A 23,617-nucleotide genomic window follows, 5' to 3' on the forward strand; every position below is an offset into this window, starting at 1 on the left:
AAGCTATTGTCAAGCCCCCCCCACCCCCTGCCCACCATACACCCATATGCGTCTCCAGGTGTGACCACACAGGAAACTGCCTCTGAGGTAGACATTTGTGAATGTGTGAGGGCGTGGATCTGACCCCCGGCCCTGCCTTCCTCCCCACCTCCCACTGCCAGGAAAAGGCAGGCCCAAAGAAACTGCCTCAAACTTCTGCCCAAGACTCATGCAGGTTGTCTCTGCCCTGAGTGATATCTACTGGGTCAAGCTAATTCTCAGGCCTCTTCTTCCCCTCCCTTTGCCTCTTTGGGGGTGCTACTCAGGGTCTGTGGGGTCTTCTTCCCTGGGCGGAGGCTTTGGGTGATGCTGGTACATGTGCTGAGGGGTGGAACTGTTGACATGCAGAGAAGGGGCAGCGGGCCTCAAAACATGACTGAAAGCCACAGAATGAGACCTGGGCATCCTGATCTAGGGGCTGCTTTCCGGGGCCCTCTCACGACAAGTCCTAAAGCCATGTGGGGATGAAAACCAGGACTCTGGGTTGTCTTGAAGCACACTGTGTGCCCGGTGCTAAGGAGGCCCCTCGGGACTTCCATCCCCCCTCCTGCTCCCAAAAGCCAAAAGCAGTTCCAATGCCCACCCTTTGCCCCCAAGGGAGGGAACTTTATGGCACAAGAGTCATACTGTCATTTTTCTTATTTACAAACTCAATAACCACACATGACTCAGAGAGGTGGTGAGCCCTCAGCAAGGTACCCCCAAATCTTGGACCCTCACCTGCCCACACACAGCAAGAAAGCAACAGAGTACCCTGGCTGGAACGGCAGACACGGGAGTGTTGGGCTGGAGGGGAACTCCAGGAGGGTCTGGACAGGGAGGATGATGGGGTAGGAAAGAAGGTATTGGAGACAGTGAAGGAGAAGAGACAGCATGTGTTTGAGGCCCACACTTGGCAGTACTCAGGGTTTACTCCTGGATCTGCGCTCAGGGATCTCTCCTGGAGGGTTTGGGGGATCCTATGTGGTGCCGGGGATCGAACCAGGGTCGGTTGTGTACAGGCAAAGCACCCTACCCACTGTACTATCATTCCAGCCCCCAAAGAGATATTGGAGTGATAGCACAGCGGTAGCGCGTTCGCCTTACAAGCAGCCAACATGGCCGACCCGAGTTCGATTCCTCCGCCCCTCTCGGAGAGCCCGGCAAGCTACCGAGAGTATTCGATATGCCAGACACAGTAACAACAAAGTCTCCAATGGAGACGTTACTGGGCCCGCTCGAGCAAATCGACGATCAATGGGAGGGCCTTTACCTTTTTATTTTATAAATAAGTGAAAAAAATTTGAGCATCTCTCTCTCTCTCTCTCTCTCTCTCTCTCTCTCTCTCTCTCTCTCTTTCTCTCTCTCTTTCTCTCTCTGTTTTGGGGTAAGGAGAGAGAGCCATGGAGAAGGAAGGCAAGAGGATGGGGCAGGAAGGCAGGAAGCATATAGAGGCTTAAGTAGGAGGGAGAGAGACAGTGTTTGGGGTTGGAATAGAGAAGAGATGGTCTCTGGATCTTGGTTTGCTTCATCTTTAAAGTGAGTGGGTTGGGAGGGAGAAACAGTCTTATGTGCCAGAGTGCAGGCTTTGCAGGGGTGAGACCTGGGTTTGATCCCGGGGCTGCTTGGTCCTTTGACAACTATCAGGAGCAACCCCTGAGTACAGAGCCAGGAGTACCCCTGAGCACTGTGGAAAATGCCCCCCCCAAAAAAAAAAAAGAGTGGGTTGCCTTTGATTCATTCTAGCCAAGATGCTATAGGGTTCTAAGCCTGAGGACCTGGGATCAGAGCCTGGAGAATGGAGAGGGCTCCAGGGAGGCCCTAGAGAGGTGGTTGGTGCCAGACAAGCTATGTCTGGTCCCCAGGCTGGTACTGGGGTTCTGTGGAGGTGAAGTAGTCCTCCAGGAAGGACTGCAGGTAGTCAAAGGTTGGCCTCTCCTCAGGGTCCAGACGCCACGTCTGCTCCATGACCTCGTAGAGGGATTCCGGGCAGCCGGGGGGACACGGCATATGGTAGCCGTGCTCTACCTGTTCCAGCACTTCGCGGTTATTCATGCCTGCAAGATGGGGCTCTGTCAGTCGGGGGGAACCAGTCTTGATGCCAGAGACCCAGACCCCCGCCACCACCTCTTCATCATCCGGCAAACCTGGGTAAGGGACTCGGCCCTTGCTGATGAGCTCAGTGAGCAGAATCCCAAAGGACCACACATCCGACTTGATGGTAAATCTGCCGAAGAGGGCAGCCTCTGGGGCCGTCCACTTAATGGGGAACTTGGCACCTGGAGAGAGGGAGAAAGAAGGAAACTTCAGCGGTGGGGGCGGAGGGGGATTTCTCAGAGAATAACCGGATGAAGACATTGGGGGCATTAGCATTGGGAATCCTGAGCACAGAGGTCTCTGGGGTAAGACAGGCCCTTGTATCTTTCCAGCCCTTTCTATGTGTCTAGTATAGTGTTGGTTTTTTTGCAAACATTGTTAATATTTCTCACCATAGTAACAGTAACACTTGCAAAAACACTGTTTGGAGAGATGTACTTGCTTTTATTCAGGTAACCTTTCACGAGGTAGATATCCCAGCTATAAAGATGAGGTTCAGGGGACTATAAGAGGCTGGGATATCTATCCTGACTGGTGTGTGGATTTCACACCTTTACATTCTATTGTTTCACTAGAGAATGGGGACAATGGCTGACCCATAGCTGGTGTTTGGTAACGGTCAAAGTATTTTCCTCTTACCCATGAAAAATAGGGCAGTTCACAGAGATTAGGTGACTCACCCAAGACCATATAGCTAATAAGTGAATAAATGGACAGCTGACCTCAGAGTTGCCTCTTATATACCATCAGGATGGGCCTATCCCCAAAGATCTGGCACTGGGAAAGTTTTCCTAATTGGTGGGGTCCCAGAGCCACCTTCTAGTGCATTGGGGGGTTCTTGGAAGGTGGGGTGAGTCAGGGCACCTTGTCGTGGGTTGTATTCATCATCCTCAATGAGACGGGCCAGCCCAAAATCCGCGATCTTGCACACCAGCCGCTCGCCCACCAGGATGTTGGCAGCCCTCAGATCTCGGTGGATGTAGTTCATGCGTTCCATGTAGGCCATGCCCTCTGCTACCTGGGGCCAGAGGCGGAGAGATGGGAACGCCTTTGAACAACTCCTCCTTTTCAGATGAGGAGACTGCGGTTCAGGTCACAGAGGTGCAGCGGACGGGGCAGCTGGCACCAGGCTCTGAGGGCCCAGGGGTTAGGGAAGGGGTTAGGAAGGAGGCAGAGGTCTGCAAGAAATAGCTGCAGTCCCCGATTACCTGGGCTGCCATGTCCACCAGGTGGGGCAGGCTCAAAGCCTGGCCTCCCTGGTCCTTGAGGAAATCCAGCAGGCTACCTGCAATGAGGAAGCCAGAGAATCAGCAGCAAGACCCTCCCCCAGCCTTCAGCCTTCTCACTTCCGCCTGCCCCACTCAGGGCCCCACCAGTGCCGCAAGCCCTCCCACAGTTTGCGCAAACCCTCGACATCTAGATTGGATTTAGCTCTTTTTTCCTCTTTCTCCCCCTCTCTCTTAACGCCCCCCCCCAAAGTCATGCAGACACCTTTAGACCCTTCCCACCTCCCAGATCCAGGGCCCAAGCCAGAACCCGCCTTGCCGGTTGGCCCCGCCCTGCGGCGCTCAGCCCTGGGACCCCCTCCCCCTCGACCCGCACCGTTGCACATGAACTCGGTCACGATGTAGATGGGCTCCTCGGATACCACTGCGTACAGCTGCACCAGCTTGTCATGACGCAGCAGCTTCATGATCTGCGCCTCTTCCAGGAAGGCCTTCGGAGCCATGGTGCCCGGCTTCAGCGTCTTCACGGCCACCTTCGTGGTACCATTCCATAAACCTGTCAGAGGGGCAGCCGCAGCTGGTCAGGACCCCACCCCCTGCTCCGCCCGGACTCCCGGCCCTGCACCCCCTCCCCAGCCCCCATACCCAGCCACACGTCCCCGAAGCAGCCGGTGCCCAGCCGTTGCTCCAGCGTAATGGAATCGCGGCTGATTTCCCAGGCGTCCTTCGCCAGGCCCAGCATCTGTGGCTTCATGGTGGTGCAGGGGGCCGTGAGCAGGTGACACAGGCCGTCATTCACCTCTGAGGAGAGAGGGCGGGTTAGGGGTGGGGGGTCACTGATGAGCCAGGACACCCCAGCATTCCTCATCCCACCGGGGCCCCCTAAGACCAGGGGCCACAGGTGAGGTTATTATAGTCCAGGAGAGAAGGCAGGTGAACATATTGGTGCCCAGGGAAGTAGATGGTCAGTCCTAGAGGAAGAGATGGACCCTGGAAAGACCATGGCCATCCTAGGAGGTGAGTTCCAGGTGGACCTCTGAGGATAGGGTGAGATTCAGACAGGTAGGGGGTATGGATTCCAGACAAAGATGTAGACACCAGGTCCACATACTTCTCTGGCCCTCATCCTTGGCATGATCAACTAAACTAAAACGTGGCATCTCTACCACCCTCCCTCTGCCCCCACAGCCCCTCCTCCAAGTCAGGCCTATTCTGTCTCAGGTGCAACCAACTCAATGCGCTGGGGCCACCCTTTGGTCACACACAGCCTCACATCCCAGTTTTCCCGGGAATCCTCCAGAGCGGGGACCTGGGCTGGGAGCTTTGGGTTCTAGTCCAGGCCAGGACACCCTCCCCGCCCCACTCCTCTTCCGGGCTGGGTCTTGGGAGTAGGGGTGGGGGCCCTGCAGACCGCCTCACCCATGTAGTGCTGCACCAGCTCCTGCACGGTGTCGAACTGCGCCCGCGTGGTGATGTAGTAGCCTCCCACGTCCAGCTTGCGGATCTTGTAATGCTTCACGTGCTCGCCCCTGGTCTCGTCCCAATCCAGGATAGACAGCGAGTAGGCGCCTGTGGGATGGCACACCTCAGGCCTGCTTTCCTCCTGTCCCACAGACCCCCCCCCCAACCATCGGGGAGCCAGGAGACGCCCCCAAAGCTAGAACAAAGCAGCTGCACAGCTACTTCCTTTGAGCCCACGGGGAGTCTGAGGCCTTCAGCCCTGGCCAAGTTCCACCCTAATGGGTGGTCTTCCCAGCACCCCTCCCAACCATGGGGCCCTGACAGTCTCACCTTTGGTGGTCTCGCTCTCCCGGATGAGAAAGGCCCCCTGGGGGTTGCCTGAGCTGAGCAGCTGCCTCTCAGCATCCTTCCTGCCGATCTTTCCAAAGTACCACCTGTCGGGAAGGGCCAGAAAATGTTAGACCCCGGACAACCCCCCCATCTCCGCCTCCTGGGAAAAGTCAGCCCAGAAGCCAAGATTCAATGTCCTCATGTGAGGAAAGGGGTCTGGGCCAATCATCGTGCAGGGGATTGGGGACCGTGGATGCCTGGTACACAGTAGCTGCCCATATCAATGCTCCTTTCCACTTTCTGGGTTGTTCTTAAGTGAAAATTTCTAGACCCGCCCCCAGTCACCAGCACCTTCTTGGAGTCCCTCGGTCCACCTCACCTCCACCTTCCATGGGCTCATTTCACAGGCGAGCCTCAGTGAGGATCAGTGGCTTGCCCACAGGGTCTGCTTAGTTCAGACTCAAGTCTTTGGGAAGGGGTTGTTGGGGCCACACCCAACAGTGCTTGGGGGCTGGGTAGTGCTGGGGATGGAACCCAGACAGGCACTCCAGCCCTGTGATCTGCCACACCATCCCTTCACCCGAAATCTTTCACACCTGTCTAATTTTTTTTTTTTTTTTTGCTTTTTGGGTCACACCCGGTGATGCACAGGGGTTACTCCTGGCTCATGCCCTCAGGAATTACTCCTGGCAGTGCTTGGCGGACCATATGGGATGCTGGGAATCGCACCCGGGTTGACCGCATGCAAGGCAAACGCGCTACCCACTGTGCTATCACTCCGGTTCCACCTGTCTAATTCTTTCCCCACCACCCCAGCAACCCCAGAGATCCCTCCCCACACCCATCCCCTTTGGCTTCCAGATTCACCCCCAGTTCTGTCTCTCTCTTCCCCTCTTCCCACAGCTCCTGCCTGGCTCTGACTACTTCACTCTTATTTGTTTTGAATTTATTTATGTGTATGTGTGTGGGGGGGGGGGGGGGCGTTGGGGCTGCATCCAGCAGTGTTCAGGGCTAACTCCTGGCTCTGAGCCCAGGGATCACTCCTGATGGGGTTCAGGGAACTATATGTAGTGCCAGGGGTTGAACCCAGGTTGGATGAGTGCAAGGCACACTCCTTACCCACTGTACTATCTCTCCAGCCTCTTGTTGTTAGAAGTCATGATTATTTTAAAATCCCCCCTCTCCTTTGTTATCGCTACTCTTGCTGGGGTGACTACAATGACTTGCACAAGTGCTCACCTACAGTTCAGGTGTGGTGTCACACATTTGGGCTGAAGTGCTCACTCGGTGCAACACAGTTGGTTGCAGTGTCCCACACATCTGACTGTGCCATGCCAGGGACCATAGGCTCTGTTGTGGCACCAGAGACCCCAAACAGCTGAGCTGCGGGGTTCACGTCTGGACATGTGGGACAAACCTCACGGTTTTGCAAAAAAAGTGATCCCCAGGCCCACTTCACTATTTATTTATTGGTTTGGGGGCCACACCCAATGATGCTCAGGGGTTACCTCTGGCTCTGTACTCATTAATTACTTCTGGCAGTGCTCAGGGGACCATATGGGATGCCGGGAACTGAATCTGTGTCGGCTGTGAGCAAGGCAAATGCCCAACCCTCTCTGCTAGTCCAACCCCCAGTGCTTTATACTTTCCTCTTTTAGATGTGGATATTGTTTCAGTTTATAAGTTTAGTCAATCTTAGTCTCAAGATTCCTGTTCTCTCTCTCTCTTTCTTTCTCTCTCTCACTCTCGTCCTTATTTCCTCTCCCCACCTATCTCTCTCTCTCTCTCTCTCTCTCTCTCTCTCTCTCTCTCTCTTTGGAGGGAATATCAGGCAGTTCTCTCTTCCTTGCTCTGTGCTCAGGAATGACTTCTGGCAGTTCTTGAGGAACTATATACAGCATCAGGGATTGAACAAGGCTCAGCTGTATTGCCAAGCAATACCTATACTTCTTCTCCAGATCCCTGCTCTTGAATATTCTTCCTGGGACTGAACTATAGCCTTAAAACCAACAGTAAAGTGTAGCACTGTAGCACTGTCCTCCCGTTGTTCATCGATTTGCTCAAGCGGGCCCAGTAACGTCTCCATTCTGAGACTTGTTGTTACTGTGGCATATCAAATATGTCACGGGGAGCTTGCCAGGCTTTGCTGTGCGGGCGAGATACTCTCAGTAGCTTGCCGAGCTCTCCAAGACGGGTGGAGGAATCGAACTCAGGTTGGCCTGGCTGGCCATGTGCAAGGCAAACGCCCTACCCACTATGCTATCACTCCACAGTATATTATTAAAGTGGGAGAGATGGATGATGTGATCACACATGCCATAGTAGAATTATCACTGAATTGGCCTGTGATACTTTGGGGCTGAAGTAAGAGAAGCACAGCCTTCAAAGCAAAGGAGGTGGAAATCTCAGAGAAGCTTGGACGGTCAATCAATGTCTGAGTACCAGGCACAAAATGGAGGAAAGCAGTGGCAGGAGCAGTTCCCAGGAGAGCTGGCAGGACTGGGGGAGGCACTATTGAAGGACTATAGAAAGAGCACACATTCTCAAATTTTTCGAAGTCCTGTCCTCACCCACACCCATGACTTTAGGTACTTCCTTAAAAATTAATATAGGAAAGAGCAACAGCACAGCGATATGGTGTTTGCCTTGCATGCGGCCGACCTGGGTTCGATCCCTGGCATCCCTGATGGTCCCCTAAGCCCCACCAGGGGTGATCCCTGAGTGCAGAGCCAGGAAAAGGCCCTGAGCACAGCTGGATATGGCCCCCAAACAAAAACAAAATATATAATAACAACACCTATTTTGTGTCAGGCTTTGCTTGAATGCACCTGAGTATTCACTTAATTCTTAGAGCACTGTTGTGAGGTAAAGTACTATTATTAGACGGATGGGGACATTGAGATGCCTAGCGGAGTACCATTAGACGGATGAGGAAATTGAGGTCCCGAGCAGTTCTGAGCGGTGCAGCTGCAATAGAAGCCGCGCTGTCTGCTGAGCGTCTCCCCATGCACAGCCCTGTTCTTCGCCACCACCCTCAGCTGATTCGGGCTCCACATCCTGCTCCCAATGTGGACACCAGCAAGGACTCCTAACCGCCCGTGCTCTGCATCCTCCCCACCCCTCCCCACCTCCATGCCGCCCACCTGCGCTCCAGGCCCCCTCCCCTCCTCTCTGCTCGAAGACCCGGCTCCCCGCACCGAGAGCCTCCATCTGCAGCCTCTCCAATGCCACCAACCTCTACATCTGCCCCGTTTCGCTCCTCCCCGGAGGAAGCCGTGGCAAGCCTAGCTTGCCATCAACATTCTGCTCCATCTCTCACCTTCTCTTCACTCGAAAAAGCGCTTCACACTTGGTCCCCACTTCCTCACCTCCTCCTCCCTCCCAGGCTCCGCTGTCTGCCCTCCACCTCCACTTCTCAAGGAGAGCTCTCTCACCAAGGTCACCCCATTGCCAAATTCAGTGACAGCCTCTGCCGCACGCCCCCCTTCTTCCCCGAAGCCGCTTCTCCCCGCTCTTGGCGGCTCTCTCTCGCCGGGCCTGGTCTGTTCAGCCTTGCCCTGCCACCAGCTTCCTTTCCTGCCTGGGTGCATGGCTCGCCCCCAGGTTGGCGACGCAGCCAGCCTCTCTCTCTCACCCTCTTCTCTGCCCTGAAGAGTCCCAAGTGCCCCCTGGTGTGCCCACTGCAGAGCCACAGCTACAAGCCTGGAACCCCAGTGTCCTTCAGGAAAAGGCGCCTCATCCTCCAGGCCCAGTTTGGCCTTGGACAGAGCACCTCCTGCACGAAAACACAGCCTGCTCAGAGGACAGGCGGTCTCTCCTGCACCCCAGCTCAGCCCAGGGTTCCTCTCCACGAACCTCGACTCGAAGCCTTTCCCCTGAGCCCCCATTTTTGGACCTGCTTCTGTGTTCCCTGCTTTAGCACACGGCACCATCACCCACTCAATTTCTCAAGAAGACGTGGGGTCACCCGAGGTCCTCGCACTCCCTGAGCTCCCTGACAGACCAGCCAGCCAATGTGGTGACCCCCGCTCGCGGTCTCTGGGATCTTCATTTCCTCGCACATGTAGAGGCTTGAGGATACGCAGAAACGGTCACCTCAAGCTGACGCTGCCCCGTACAGCAGTGTGGCAGGATTTGAGGGAGAGAGGGCCCATGGTCATATCTCACATAAAAATACTTTGAATGGTGTTTCCCTCTCCTTAAGAGAGTGCATTTTATTTATTTATTTATTTATTTATTTATTATTTTAGCTTTTTGAGTCACGCCCTGTGATGCTGAGGGCTTACTCCTTGGCTCTCACTCAGGGAATACTCCTGGCAGTGCTCGGGGGACCATATGGGATGCTGGGGATCCAACCCTGGTCAGCCACGTGCAAACACCCTACCCGCTGCACTGTTGCTCCAGCCCCAAGAGAGTCCATTTTAGTGGTCCCTGTGGTACTCACTTAGCGCTTGATTATTTGGTTTGGGGGTGGCTACACCCAGCAGTGCTCAGGGGCTATTCCTGGCTCGGTACTTGGAGGGTCACTCCCAGAGGTGCTTGGGCCCAAGAGGTGATGAGAATTGAAACCTAGGCTCAGCCCATTGAACTCTCTCTATGACCCTTACACTTAAAGTCCATACACCTTTGTTGTTTAGCAAATGTAGCCCAGCTGTCTGGATTCAAACACCAGCTCTTCCTACTTACTACCCGTGAAGTCAGGCAGGATAGTTTATTCCTCGGTGCCTCAGTCACCTCATTTATAAAACAGGGTACTCTTTGTTTCTCCTTTAATACACAGAATAATGCCCAGGACAGATATGCCAGAGAAGTGTGCTGTGCTCTGATTCATACTGTGACTTCACTAAGCGACAGATTCAGAGTGGGGCTGTGACTTGCCCAAGAGGTAGCCTGGAATTGGGGATTTCGGCGCCCTATCCATCAGGCTGTCCGCCCCCTGCCCCTACTCACTCTTCAGCCTGGATGGAGTCCACAGGGGCCACGTAGTTGCTGGGAATGAAGCCAGTCTCTCCGGAGCTGAGGGATCGGGCCTCCCACCAGTCACCCTCGCTGCAGAAAAAGGGGGTGGGGAAAGGGAAAAAGAAAGAGGAGGAGGGAGAGGGGGAAGAGAGGGAGAGAGAGAGACAGAGAGAGAGAAAGGGGGGGAGAAAGAGAAAGGAGGGAGAGAGAGAGAAAGAGAGAGAGAGAGAGAGAGAGAGAGAGAGAAGAAAATCGTCTTCCACCCATATGCTGGGAGTGGGTGGAAAACCGAGGATATTGGTTTGGTGGCGGGAAATAACGTACACTGGTGAAGGGATGGGTGTTACACAGTGTACGACTGAAACTCAATCATGAATAACTTGGTAACTGCGTGTCTCATGGTGATTCATTTGAAAAAATAAAAATAAGGAGGGAGGTTGGGGAGTGTCATGACAACTCGGTCCCTGGGGTACCTCGGAGCCAGATCACAGGGGGGACCAGGTAGAGGTGGCCCAGCTGTGCACACCCCAGGCTGCATCTGCTCTGTCCCAGGCTGTCAGGTCACATCCTGCAGAAGTCCTGTGTCTGGGCACTTGGGGCCCCTCGGCTTTCTCTCGAGCCCCTCAGCAGGACTGGCCAGCAAACTAGGTCACTTCCCTCCCCAAAATTCCCTAATGGTTGCACATTTCCTTCTGAGTAAAAGCCAGACTCCTCGATTCCTTAAAAAGCTCTGTAGTCTGTTCCCACCCACCCCTCCAGCTTCTAGTCCCCGTGCTGTACCTCACGCTTTCGAACACACCTGGGCTGAGCCACTCGGTGGTTTCCAGACGTGTCGTTATTTATTTTCATTTTCTCTTCCCCTCTTCTCATCTTTTCCTTCAATGCCAATTCATTTTATAGTCTTAGCTTAGAAATCACCTCTTCCAGGAAGCCTGCCCTCATTGCCACTACCCTGGGAACCCTGTTTGGTGCTCTTTCTGGGCCCACAGTTTGTTGTGTGCTCCCTCCACTGAGTAGCGTTCCCCGGAGTAGTTATTGCCCTGTGTCTGGGTCCCCCAGTGAGGCGGAACTGTCTGGAAACAGAGCCCAGTTAGGATTCCCCTCTGCGGCTGCACCAGCCCCGACTGCCAGCTTGTCACTTACATGTTGTTGAGGATGTGGAACTTTTCACCTTTAGTGAAAGTGAGGTCATCGCCTGTCCGGGCATTGTAGTCATAGAGGGCGATGAACAGGGTCACTCCAGTCCCTGCAAAGTCGGGATGCACAGCTGAGCAGGGCTTGGGACAGAGGGCGCTACGGTGGTCACGCCCTCGGGGAATCTAGTCCTGGCTTGGTGCCGGGCCGCCCCCAGGCTGAAATCTTGGTTCCCAGGGGCCTTTGCAGTCAGGTAGTAATAAGGCCCTCCCGTTGATCGTCGATTTGCTCGAGCGGGCCCAGTAACGTCTCCATTGGAGACTTTGTTGTTACTGTGTCTGGCATATCGAATACTCTCGGTAGCTTGCCGGGCTCTCTGAGAGGGGCGGAGGAATCGAACTCGGGTCAGCCATGTTGGCCGCTTGTAAGGCAAACGCCCTACCGCTGTGCTATCGCTCCAGATTCAGACTTAGTCTTCACTGCTCGGCCCCTTTTGTCCTTCCTCCCATAGGAGTCCCCGGATCACCCACTCCTCCCCCCATCCAGCCGAGTGCCAAGCTAGGAGTGGGGGTGCCAGGGGTTCTCCTGGCCACCTGCCCCTGGCATCAGGGTCATCCCTAAAAATGGCGCTGTCTGCCCCTCAGCCTGGGAATTTGAGGGGTGCCCACATCAACTCCCTCAAGCCGCATGCGAAACAGGCCTTTCTCCCACGTCCTAAGGATGAGCCCAAGCCTCCCCCCTTCCCTCTGATTCGACAGGGTCTGGGCAGCACCTGCCCCCACCCTGCTGGACTCACCTGAGATGCCCCTGAGGTTGCCCCCATCGAGGAAGGGGGTCCCGGCAGACTGAGGGGAGAAGCTGTTCTGGTTGTGGGTGTGGGTAAAGGAGGACACAGGCTTGGCCTGAGTCGGGTCGGGACCATAGCGGTCAGCAGCCCCCGAGTCCCTGAAGTCCCCTTCCAGGTCAGCATCCTGCTTGGATTCCGTCTCCGACTTCTTGCAGAACACACAGCCCATTCCGGGTGCCCTGTTACAGAACGGGGTGTGCCTCACTGGGAGCCCAGCAGAGGCACTACCCTCCGCACACCTGCACTCACACACAGCCCCTCAGCCTTGCGGGGTTGGGGGGACGCGCCCTAGAGAAAGGGCGGGCAGGGCCCTGTGCTGCCTCTGGAGAGAGACGTCCTATCTTCCGGGGCTCTTTCCTGCTCAGGACAGTGCTCTGGTTCTCCACATATTTCCATCTGTTGCTTCGCTAAGCTGCCCCATGGCACTCTAGGTGTGACCGTGTGTGTGTCTTTTGCAGGTTTCAAAGTATTTGCTTGTGTGTGAGGAGGAACGTGCAGAGTCCTCTCTGTGAACATCTGTGTGTGTGCATGGGAATATGTGTGCTCCCCCAAGTGAAGGCTGTGTGTGTGCTCAGGTTTGTGTGGGTGTGTGCTGCAGCGTGGGTTTCTGTGTGTGTGTGTGTGTGTGTGTGTGTGTGTGTGTGTGCCTGTCTCCCTGTGCTCCTCTGAACATGCAGGTTTTGTGAGTCGTGATCATATGATACCCCTATATGGGTGCACATAAGCCTGTCCATATGTGTCTGTGTGTACCTACATCTGTGTGCATGTACCTGGTATCTGTGTATATCCACATATATCTCTCTATGTGTATGTAATGTGTCTGTGTATATCCGTGTGTATCTGTATCCCTGTGTACCCATGTGTTGTATTCGTGTGTGTCTGTCTGTGATTGTATCAGTTAGTATCCGTGTGATGTGTTTGTGTGTCTGTGTGTGATGTATTAGTATCAGCGTGATGTATCTGTGTGTGATGTGTCTGTATGTATCTCTGTGATGTGTCTCTGTCTACCTGTATCTGTGTACATCTGTGTGATGTATCCCTAATGTATTCATGTGTGATGCGTCTGTGTGATGGGTCTGTGTGTGTCTGCATCCCTGTGCATCTGTATGATGGATCTGTGTTTCTGTGTATGCTGTATCAGTTAGTATCTGTGTGATGTGTCTGTGTGATGGGTCCCTGTGAATCTGTGAGATGCACATGTGTATGTGTATATCCATCCGTGTCTGTGCATCCGTGTGCATCTGTGTGCAGTGAATAGATGTGAGTCTGCACATTAGCGCTAGGGAGTGAGTGCTGGAGATTCCCTGCAGAGGGGGATCAAGGCCATTTCCTGTCATGGGTCCAGCCTCTGGCCTCTCAAGCTGCCTCATTCTGGCTCCCCCATCTGTTACCTAGCAACAAGGCCCTTGGAGGAGGAGGGGGCTGTGAAGAGTTGTGGGAAGGCCACCCCCCTCGTTTCCTGACCCTGAAAGAAACATTCACCACTCACCCCTCAGGCCCCTACTCCTGGGTCAGTGGGGCTGTGGCATGGTCCTTGGGAGGCGCCTGAGACCTGAGAGGCGACAGGAGGATGGAGATGAGGCTCTGCCTGCTGCCCAGCTGCCCGGCTCCTGCCCTCGCCAGGAAGCCAGACGCCCACGCTTTGTCCAGCACACCCTCTGCCTTCGATTTCCTCCCAGCACCCCTGGAACACATACATGTCCCCCACCAGCTGTCTCCACCAGATCCCTCACGCGCATACACACCGACACCCCAACAGTCAAGAACACACCCCAGCACACTCACAACACTGAGCATGCTCGCCAGCACCACTCCACACCAACACAAATTGAGTCCCAGCACGATGGCACGCAGATATGCGTGCACACGCACACACATATGCACGCACGTGCACACACATGCAGCACACATGTGGGCACGGGCGCAAGCACGCGCGTGCGCGCGCACACACACACACACATACACACACACATACACACACACATACACACACACACACACACAAGTGTACTCCAGCTGCCTCTCCCATTAGCGACCACTCACGTTCTCCTTACACCATCTCCCTAATTGAATTTCTCTCCTGCTGTGCTCAGCCCACTCACAGGCAGCCAGTGACTGGCTCCTAATGGGCCCTTCACCAGCCTCAGCCTCTGCTCCCAGCCTGAGAGGAGACCCCCCCCATCACCCTGCAGCAGCTCCGGGGGTATATTTCCAGCAAAGCTGACAACACCTACCGCCAGAACAGGCTCCGAGTTCCACCTCAGGGGAAAGCTCAAGTCAGAAGGTAACCTGGGGGAGACCCCCTGTAAGACTCCCTGTGAGCCCAGCTTTTCTGAACAACAAGGCAGGGGATCATTGAGCAAGGCTTCCCCACGCCCAGCCAGAAATTCTGTCATTGCAACATTCAGAGAGGAACTGCTGGGGAGAGGGCTTGGTTTCCTGAGATGTGAGCAGAATGTTACCAGGTGGGGTCAGTGAACCCCAGTTCTCCAATGGTCCGAGCGTTCTTGGGGAACCACTCCTTGTACTGCCTTCCACCTATGGTGCTGGGGACCAAATCCTCGGCCTCACACACACAGGGCAAGTGCTCGACCGCTGAGCTACATCTCTGACCCTTGCGCTGCCTTTCTCAACCCCCAAGTTCCCTTAGAAAGAAGATTCTTCTCTTTTTTCTGCTCCCACCCCCGCCCATGCAACCCCACTCACCTCTTCCAGGAAGTCTTCCTGGATCCCCAATGGCTGTGTGTGGATCCTGAATCTGCTGTAGCCCCACTAGCACCTCTCAGGGGTCACTGTAACTATGCTCCCATGTGTGTTGGCGGGGTAGGTGATACCCCTGTGGCAAGTCATGAGGCGGGCTGTGGTGAGAGGCCTGCCTGAAAATAGCCACGGCAAGCGGAGAGCTGCACCCAGGACCTCTCCCCGGGGGCTAAAACCACATGTCTGAAATTAGGGCCAGGGGAGGGGGTGGGGAGGCTGCGGGGAGCAGGGAAGGGGCTTCAGGTACTGAGGGGCGGGAGGGGGAAGATGACAACAAAGACAGCATCTGAGACTGGAGGGCTCTCCACAGCCCCCCAACATACTGCTAGGCCCCACACAGCACCTCTCACAGACGCTGAGCTCCTTAGCACACATCTCAAGAAGAGCACCCCCCCCTCTGTGTGCAGAGGCAAGCATGCTCCCGTGCACACATGCACACATAGATAGGCACACAAGTTCTCCACAGCACTCACGGAAATAGTAGTACTGACGTGCACTAAACACTTTACGTATATCATTTCGTTCCATTTCAACCCCATGGGGTAAGTTAGCTAGCTATTTAGTGAATTTGCTTTGGAGACTACGCCCAGTGGTGCTTGGGGGTGACTCCCAGCTCTGTTCTCGGGGGACGGTTTGGTGCCAGGATCAACCAGGCTTCTGGATGCAATGTGCTCTGGCTGTTGAGCTATCTTTCGACCCTGTAATAAAGATTAACAATAATAATAATAATACATGTGAGACACAGAGAGGTTTAGAAACTTGCCCGAGGTCAGAGATGATGTACCCTGGTGTTTGGTTCCGCAATCTGAGCCGTTTCTCTCTATACCTTGTCACAGACACGAGTAATGACAGTCATCCCTTCAAGCATGCCCAGATGCTCCGAGCCCCGTGGGGACAGAGATATGCACAGCAGCCTCTCTCCTCCCCACCCCATCACAGACCCAAGCAAATCTCCCCTGTATAAAAGGACACAGACATCGCCAAGCCTTGGACCCCATGTTTTTATAATGCTGCCACTGCCAGTAACACCTGGGCTCATTTCTGCAATGTTTCCAGATACGTCTACAGGGAATAGTGTGTGTGTGTATGTGTGTGTGTGTGTGTGTGTGTGTGTGGGATTGGGGGGCAGGGGGGCAGCCTCTGGGAAGGAGGCAGAGAGCTGTGCCAGCAGAGGAGGAGCTGGCAGGCTGGTGGCGGTGGGCGGTTCCCAGGCCTGATGTGAACTACAGCCCTGGGCGAAGCCTGACTCTCTGGCACCAGGATGCTGGGAAGGGGGAGGGAAGCTGGAGGGGTGGGATGTGAGTGTGAGACACGGGGTCTGGCATCAGCAACGAGGGGCCCACCGTGCATGTGGCTTTAATCAGAGGAAGAGATGAGCGAGAAAAAAAAAAAGAGGCAGAGACAGAGATGGAGAGATAGAGAGACAAGAGCAAAGACAGGCAGAGAGAAGCATCACGTGGTTTGCTGGGACACGGGCTGACTCTGGGAAAGGGACAAAGGAAAAGCCCTGATTGGTGGCACTTGCCATTTCCTCGGTGTAAAGATTCCCACCATGGAACATTTCAAGTCACAGAAGGAAGCGACTGTTTGACACCGGGCTGGGAGGAGATTCACGGAATCAGTTCCCCAGAGCTTGCTGCGCCAGCGCACCATGGCCAGAAAGAACAGAGGCAGAAACGGGAAGTAAAAAGACAAAACAGAGAGACAGAGACAGGAAAGGAGAAAGGCAGAGAAAGGCAGAGGAAAAGACAGACCCAGCGCCAAAGAGACAAGAGGAAGACAGCAAAGGAGAGGCGTCTGGGTGGTGTCGGCTGGAACCGGCTGGAAGGGCCCTCGGGACGCCTGTCTCAGCCTCCCGAGCTCTGATCCCAAATGCCTTCAGGGAGTGGTTTGACTTTCTAGAAGTCTGGGTAGCAAGAACTATTAGGACAAAAATCTGCTCATTTATTAAGTCCCTATTCAGTTTTCCTGACACTGCACCTAGCAATTTCCACACACAATCTCATTTAGAGACCCTATGAGGTGGTTTTAGGCTTACCTCCGATTTACAAATAAGAAAACAGAACCATAGAGATGTTAAACAACATCCCCCAAATGGCAAGGCAAGTAAGGGGAAACTGAAATGGAGCTATAATTACCTTGGCTTGAAGGCACTGCATTTTGGGGTGGTTGGGGGTGGGGTAGGGGTATGGACATGGGGGGGGGGGGCGCACATCTGGCTATGCACTCAGGGATCTCTCCTGGCACAGCTCAAGGAACCATACAGGGTGCTGGAGATCAAACCCTGGGTCAACCACAAGCAAAGCAAATGCCCTGTCCACTGTACTACCACTCTGGCCCCAGCACTGCATTTTTAACGCTGTTGTTCTACAGAAACAATAACAGATGTCTTGTATTGAACAGTTACCTGTGCTACATGCCCTAAATCTTGAATTAAGTCCTCAGAGGAAAATGACTTGCCCATAGTCTCTCAGGCAATGACTGACTTTCATAACCCTTACAATCAAAATTTCTTTTTTTTTTTTTTACGGGGGTGAGGGATGCGCTGGGCCATCCTCAGGGCCTCCTCCCAGCTCTGCTCAAGGCTCACTCCTGGAAGTACTCAGGCGACCATATGTACTGGGGATCCAAACCAACCTGGGTTGGCTTCATGCAAGGCACACACCTCACCCCTGCACTATCTCTCTGGCCCCATGAGTGCTCTTCCCCCATCCCTCCCAAAAGAGTGAGTGGTAAGCAAAATAATTGTGAGAAAGTCCGTGTAGGAACCTGGGCCTGTAAGGACCACCTCTCCATCAGCTGGCAGGTGGGAACTGATAACAGACTCTCCTCCAGGTCAAAATCAAGCGGAAAGTCTCAGGGCTGAGGTCTGCCCCTTGGCCGCAGGGCTCCATCCTCTCAGCTCAGCCCTCTGTGTGGTACTGTCCAACCCTGAGATCCTGGCTTACGCCCGCTGAGCCTCACTTTCACACTTGTACCTTCTGAGCTGTTTGGGCGGAAGGCTTGATAAACTGTGGCTTCTGCCCAGTGTGCAGTGACCAAGTACGGCTGAGAACCACAGGCAGAAAAACCAGATGGGCCCCAGACACCATTTCTCATCCTCCCACCTCCCCCGGCAGTGTAGAGCGGAAATGACTGTCCGGAGAGCCGGACAGCAGATTGGAAGCCAGAACCCTTTCATTCAGGTCCAGGAAAGTGTCCCCAAACTGTGGCTGTGTTCTCCAAAGCCAGAGGAGGAGGTCAGGCTGTCCCTGGTGGTGAACGTCATATTTCCTACCCAGCCCTGGGCCAACTGAACACATCATTCTTGCTATGGCCACACCTCGGGCCGCCCACCACACCCATCCCTGCTCTCGGATGGGGGAGCCCCAGGTCCCACCCATCCCTTCTTAAGGTCCACACTGGCCGAAGCCAGGTCAGGGCTTTGATGGAAACCCAGGGTTTCCTGTCCCCCTCATCCTTCCAAGCACCCGTGGGCTCTGAAGGCTGAGCTCCAGGTTCTACTTGACCTGCCAGCTAGCCTGAGTCCTGGGTTAGTCGGATCATCTCTCTGAGCGGCCGCTTCTTCTTATGTTCATAGTAGCCATTGTCGGCAGTGTAGGGGGACCACGGGCCAGAGACTGAACAGGGCCTCACACGTGCTAGCCGTGTGCTCTGCCACTTGAGCCACCTACCTAGTCCTGAGCACCAGTGTATTTTTGCCTAGAAAACAGAAACACTGACAACGATGCCAAGGAGTTGCTTCTGGGCTGCAAATACACCAAGACCTGAAGAGCACTTGCAAGGAAGATTTCGCTTTTCCTTTTCCCCGAGAAAGGCTCAGGAGGTGTGGGTGGCAGGTCTGGGCAGGGTTAAGAGGAAGAACTTCCCAGGGTGAGGTGGGAGGGCTGGGCCTGCAGAAGGGGATGTCTTAAAGGGAAGTGGACTTCGGACAGCAGCAGGAAACCACCATTCTGCAAGACTTCGGGCTTTCCCTCAGGCCGAAGATGACGGGGCAGAGCACCGGTCTCAGTCCCCAGCACCCCATCCCTCATCAAGCCCCGCCTCTGACAGAAAACTTCTACTGCCGCTCCACACTCCTCCGGGCTCCTCTCTGAGCCCACCACTTCACACTACCCAGTCCATCCTTTGTTTTTGGGGACTCCCAACAAATGCTTAGTGGGCCCAGTGCCACTCCCCACAATATGCCGCCAAATGGCCTTAGGAGTCGGGGCAGTGGCACATGTCACCTGTTACCAGGGAGGCTGGGGTCACCAGGGTTGCACCAGTGGTGCTCGGGGATCCATGCAATGCTGGGGTTTGAACTTGGGGTCTTGCTATGTGCTCCAGCCCTTTGAGCCATCTCCCAGCTGCCCCCAACAGCTTTCTTTTCTTTTTTAAAGGGGGTTCTTTATTTCTGAGCCACACCCTGCTACCCTCAGGGGTTACTCCTGGCTCTGCACTGCAGGGTCACTCCTGGCAGTGCTCAGGGGACAATAAGGGATATGGATTTTGCTGCATACAACAAGACAAGCACCCTACTGACTGTGCTATCTCTCTGCCCACCCACCCCTCCCCAGCTTTCCCTGAAGCCTTATCACTCCCCACCCTGAACACCCAAGGGCTAAAGTTGACCCTAGTGGGATTTCCATGTCCTGGTGGGGTGCTGCATGGGTATGGGCAAGTGAGTGAAGGGAACCCGGTGTGCATGTGAGTGAGTGGGGGGAAGGGATGCGCATGTGAGTGGGGGGAGGGGTGTGTATGTGAGTGAGTGGGGGGTGTACATGTGAGGGGGGCTGTGCATGATGTGAGTGGGGGGAGAGGGTGTGCAAGTGAGTGAGTGGGGGGAGGGGATGTGCATGTGAGTGGGGGAGGGGTGTACATGTGAAGGGGGTGTGCATGATATGAGTGGGGGGGTGTGCATGTGGGTGGAGGGGGAGGGGCAGAATGGGGGAGGTGCCTATCTCTGTCAATTTACTTTAGCTTCCACAAGATCCTGAGAGGTCAATGGGATTGTTTTCTTCTCCTGTGGGTGTTTTCTGATCTGTTACAAAATTACCGGGGCTAGAGATGAGGCTGTGTGGTAGGTCTCATGCCTTACTTATATCAGGTCCTTAGTTTGATCCCGTCTGCACCACAGAAGAAACAAAATCCCTCACCAGCCTCTAAAACAGGGGCTCTGGGCCCTTGGGAGCCATGGGAGGTCCTAGGGTGAGCAGAGGGAACAGGAGTTGATTTATTCTTGTATTTATTGAAGGAAAAGGGAAAGGACAGTTGCCAGGGCTGGCGTGTGGAGGCCTCAGGGATCAGACAGGAAGATTTTCCTTAAGCCAACCCAGCCGGTCAGTGCACGAAAGACCCTGGCTCCTCTTTCTTCAATTCCGGGGTCCCCCAGGTGTCCTTAGTAGGGGTCCCCTGTCTCAGTCTCCCAACGTCTGGCCCATTCTTGCCACATCAGCCCCAGGTTGCTTAAGAAAACACACACAAACACACGGGCACACACACAAGACTCACACAGACAGGTGCCCACAGAAACACATAGATATGGACACACACACAGACAAACACACAGAGACACACAGACAGAATCACACAGAGACACAGGCACACAGACACAAACACACAGACAGGCACACACCCAGACTCACACAGACACACAGAGAAATACAGACACACAGACACAAGCACAGACACAGGCACACCGACAGACAGACAGACAGACAGACACACACACACACACACACACACACACACTCATTTACCCATAGCCCGAAGCTACTGACAAACCCGGTCACTCACAGCTTCACCCCTGACTGGTCCCAGCTGCCCTGACCGGTCCCTTCCTCGCCTTGCCTCTCCGAGGGCCGCATGGGTGAGGGAAAGTGAGGGGCTGGGGCCTCAGCTCCCGACCTTCCTCACCTGTCGGGGTCCGGACTGTGCCCCCAGTCCCTCACGGGGTGGAGGGGAAGGGGCGCGCCGCCCGCGTCGCCGTGGACGCAGGCCCGGTGGCCGCTCAAAGGCCGGATTTCCGTCGGGGCGGGCGGCAATTCCCGGCCGGGGCGCGGGCAGGGCGGGACCCCGGGGGCTGGGGGCGCGGGCGCGCGGACCCCAGGCCGGCCCGAGAAGGGCGGGGACTTCCCCAGGATGCGGGACCCGCCTGCGCGCCCCGCTGCCCGCTCAGGAGTGGGGGCTGGATCCCGCCACTGCGCCCCGCGCTCTGCGCCCCCCAGAAACGGGTCTCGCCGACCGCGTCCGAACCCCGCACCCAGAGTCTCTTCTCCCGAACCCGAAGGCTAAGGTCCGCCGCGCTTCCCCCCCCCACCCCCCGTCGTGCTCCCCATTTTGGCCCCGCCCCCGCCCCCTGCCCCATCCCAACAAACTTGCTCCACAGGTTCCTGTCTCCCACTTTCTCCGACTCGCCCAAATTCTAGCATCTTCCAGGTCTCCCAGAGGTGTGGTCGGGCCGGGGCTCTTGGGACCTCAACCCCGACTCCAGTTCCCAAGTCCAGGTTGCCCCCGCCTCACCCCGGGCCGGGCAGCGCTGTCCCCGGGTCGGGTGCACCTGCCCATCACCTACCTACCTGGCCCCAGGTGAGGCATCCGTGCTCCCAGCCGCCGCGAGTGTCAGGGGTGGGGTTGGGGGTACAGAAACCTGGGGTGCAGCCGCCCCCACCCCTGCCCAGGGTGGAGCGAGCCGCCGGCACGCACTCAGGAGCGCGGCGGCGCAGCGCGGGGAGGACTAGAACTCCCCGATCCGCGATCCCTCGCAGTCACGCCCTGGCCCCAGGCCAACTGCCCCCAGCGGGGAGGGGCCCTTAGATCCCGCCTGCTCGCTCCCGCCCCCCTCCCCTGGAGTGCCACTCTCCACACCCTCTCCCTGCGCCCCAGCTCCTCCCAGCACCTGAACCCCCCCATCCCAGCTGGCTTTCTTGCTGTCCCCCGACAGGGGTGACTTTCTGCCCAGGCAGTGCCCTGAAGGCAGGAGGACCTTCTCTGGTCACTGGGAGGGTCATCTGGCACTATTGCCACTTTGGGTCAGAACAATAGGGCAGGGCCCCATGGTGGGGAGCTGCAAAGACCCTACCCTTAGGAAACTGCTTCTCAGACCACCTAGCCACTGGGGAAGGAAGGACTGGGGCTGCCTCCCACACCACCTGTTTTCTGTCTTATTTGGGGACTCCCAAGCAGTGATCAGGAGGCACCCTTCCCTCCATGTAGGCCATCCAGGCAGGACCATCCAAATGGGAAGTGCAGGGTCACACTCTGAAGTCCTGGGAGTGAGCGTTTTCGGAAAGCTGAGTTAGCATCCTCCCTCTGCCTTTTTGACCCCCTGAGCCCTCTAGCCATGGGTTTGGCTTGCCCCACCAATCTGACCTCATCAAAGCCCAGGAAAAGCCACCCCTCCTAGGGATAGCCAGGTGGGGGCGTGCATGTGTGTGTCTGTGTCTCTGTGTGTCTGTGTCTGTGTGTGTCTGTGTCTTATGTGTGTGTGTGTGTCTCTGTGTGTGTTACACCTGTCAAAGCAAATGCTCCACCACTGAGCTTCTCCCTACTGTCCCAGTGACTGCAATTTTGGAATCAGCTTCTGAGACAGCTTGTAAATGTATATTTCTCTGTATATTTCCATAAGCAGAAGTAGGGAGGGCAAATGCCTTTGCTTGTGAATGACTCTGTGTGTGTGTGTGTGTGTGTGTGTGTGTGTGTGTGTGAGGGTGGGGTGCCTGCTTATATTTGTCGCCATGTCATTGTGTCAGATTGATCTCAATCTGATTTGGGGGTGGCAGAGAAGAGTGTGATGCCCTTTTCCCCTTAGGAAAGTGGGAGGGGATGGAGTGCAGGGACTCTGGGAGGATGGCCTTGCCCTGGTGAGGCACCATGGCCCCCACCATCAGGCTCTCTCTGATTGGCCCGTGGCGCACTTTTCCAATTAACAAGCAAACAAACATCTATCATGGTCTGTCAGGTGCCAGCCACTGGGAAGAAAGAAATGAAGGAGACAGGTCGCTGCTCCCAGGGCCTCCAATCTCTCAGGCTCTGCCATCCTCAAGGTCTGGCTTCTCAGAAGGCCTTTGCAGATTGTGCCTCGTTCCTGGCAGAGCATTCAGCCCCTCACCTGGTGTTGCCTGGTTCCTGGGACTTGGCGGTGTGGAACATATTTTCTTCAAGGCCAAGGACAGTGCCTAGCTGTTGTTAATGTCCCCACACAGGATATATCTCAGAGCAGCCTATGGAAACAGGAATCAACAGGGGAGAAAAGAATCAACAGATGGACACTTGAAAAGCCAATGTGGGAAAAATAATTAAAGTTAAGAATTAAAGAATAAGTCAATTCTAGAAGCCAAGAAGAAGCAAAATATAACACCGTGTTAGCTATTTTTGTTTGTTTGTTTGTTTTTAGGTCACACCCAGCAGTACTCAGGGGTTACTCCTGGTGACACTCCAGGACCACTTCTTGTGGCATGCTGGGGTTCCAGCCCAGGTTGTCTGCATGCAAGGCATGCAAGGCATATACCCTGCCTGCTGTACTATTGTTCCATCCTCTGCTTCTGCTATTTTGTTGTTTTTGGTTTTTGGTTTTGAGCCACGCTTGGTGCTCAGGGACTACTCCCAGTTCTGTGCTCCAGGATGCTCCTTGGGGGCGCTGGGGGATTATGTGGTGCCAGGAATAAACCTGGGCCTCTTGTGTGCAATTCTCAGCCTCACAAACAATCTCTCCAGCTTTGTTTCTGAGTTTTAAAATATAAAGTGAGGGCTGGAGAGATAGCACAGCGGGTAGGGCATTTGCCTTGCACGCGGCCGACCCGGT

At 55.2% G+C, this 23,617-nt stretch overlaps 1 protein-coding gene across 2 annotated transcripts; it reads right to left on the reverse strand.

Annotated features, from left to right (window-relative positions):
* Positions 1 to 676: 676 nt before the first annotated feature.
* On the reverse strand, positions 677 to 21,452 carry FGR (FGR proto-oncogene, Src family tyrosine kinase). 2 transcript variants are annotated; one of them, XM_056122583.1, is made up of 13 exons: positions 21,393 to 21,452; positions 13,562 to 13,624; positions 12,022 to 12,251; positions 11,235 to 11,337; positions 10,083 to 10,181; positions 5,133 to 5,236; positions 4,761 to 4,910; positions 3,987 to 4,142; positions 3,718 to 3,897; positions 3,324 to 3,400; positions 2,980 to 3,133; positions 2,166 to 2,297; positions 677 to 2,075 (listed from the first exon to the last, which is right to left on the reverse strand). In XM_056122583.1, exons 3-13 carry the CDS (start codon positions 12,239 to 12,241, stop codon positions 1,867 to 1,869), a joined length of 1,584 nt encoding a protein of 527 aa, XP_055978558.1. In that variant the 5' UTR covers positions 12,242 to 12,251; positions 13,562 to 13,624; positions 21,393 to 21,452; the 3' UTR covers positions 677 to 1,866. The 2 variants fall into 2 exon arrangements, with proteins under 2 accessions (XP_055978558.1, XP_055978557.1); XM_056122582.1 differs by lacking the exon at positions 21,393 to 21,452 and adding an exon at positions 14,307 to 14,392.
* Between the last annotated feature and the right edge of the window lie 2,165 nt (positions 21,453 to 23,617).

Source organism: Sorex fumeus, unplaced genomic scaffold, assembly GCF_029834395.1.
Source record: "Sorex fumeus unplaced genomic scaffold, SorFum_2.1 ptg000047l, whole genome shotgun sequence".
NCBI classification, from domain to species: domain Eukaryota; kingdom Metazoa; phylum Chordata; class Mammalia; order Eulipotyphla; family Soricidae; genus Sorex; species Sorex fumeus.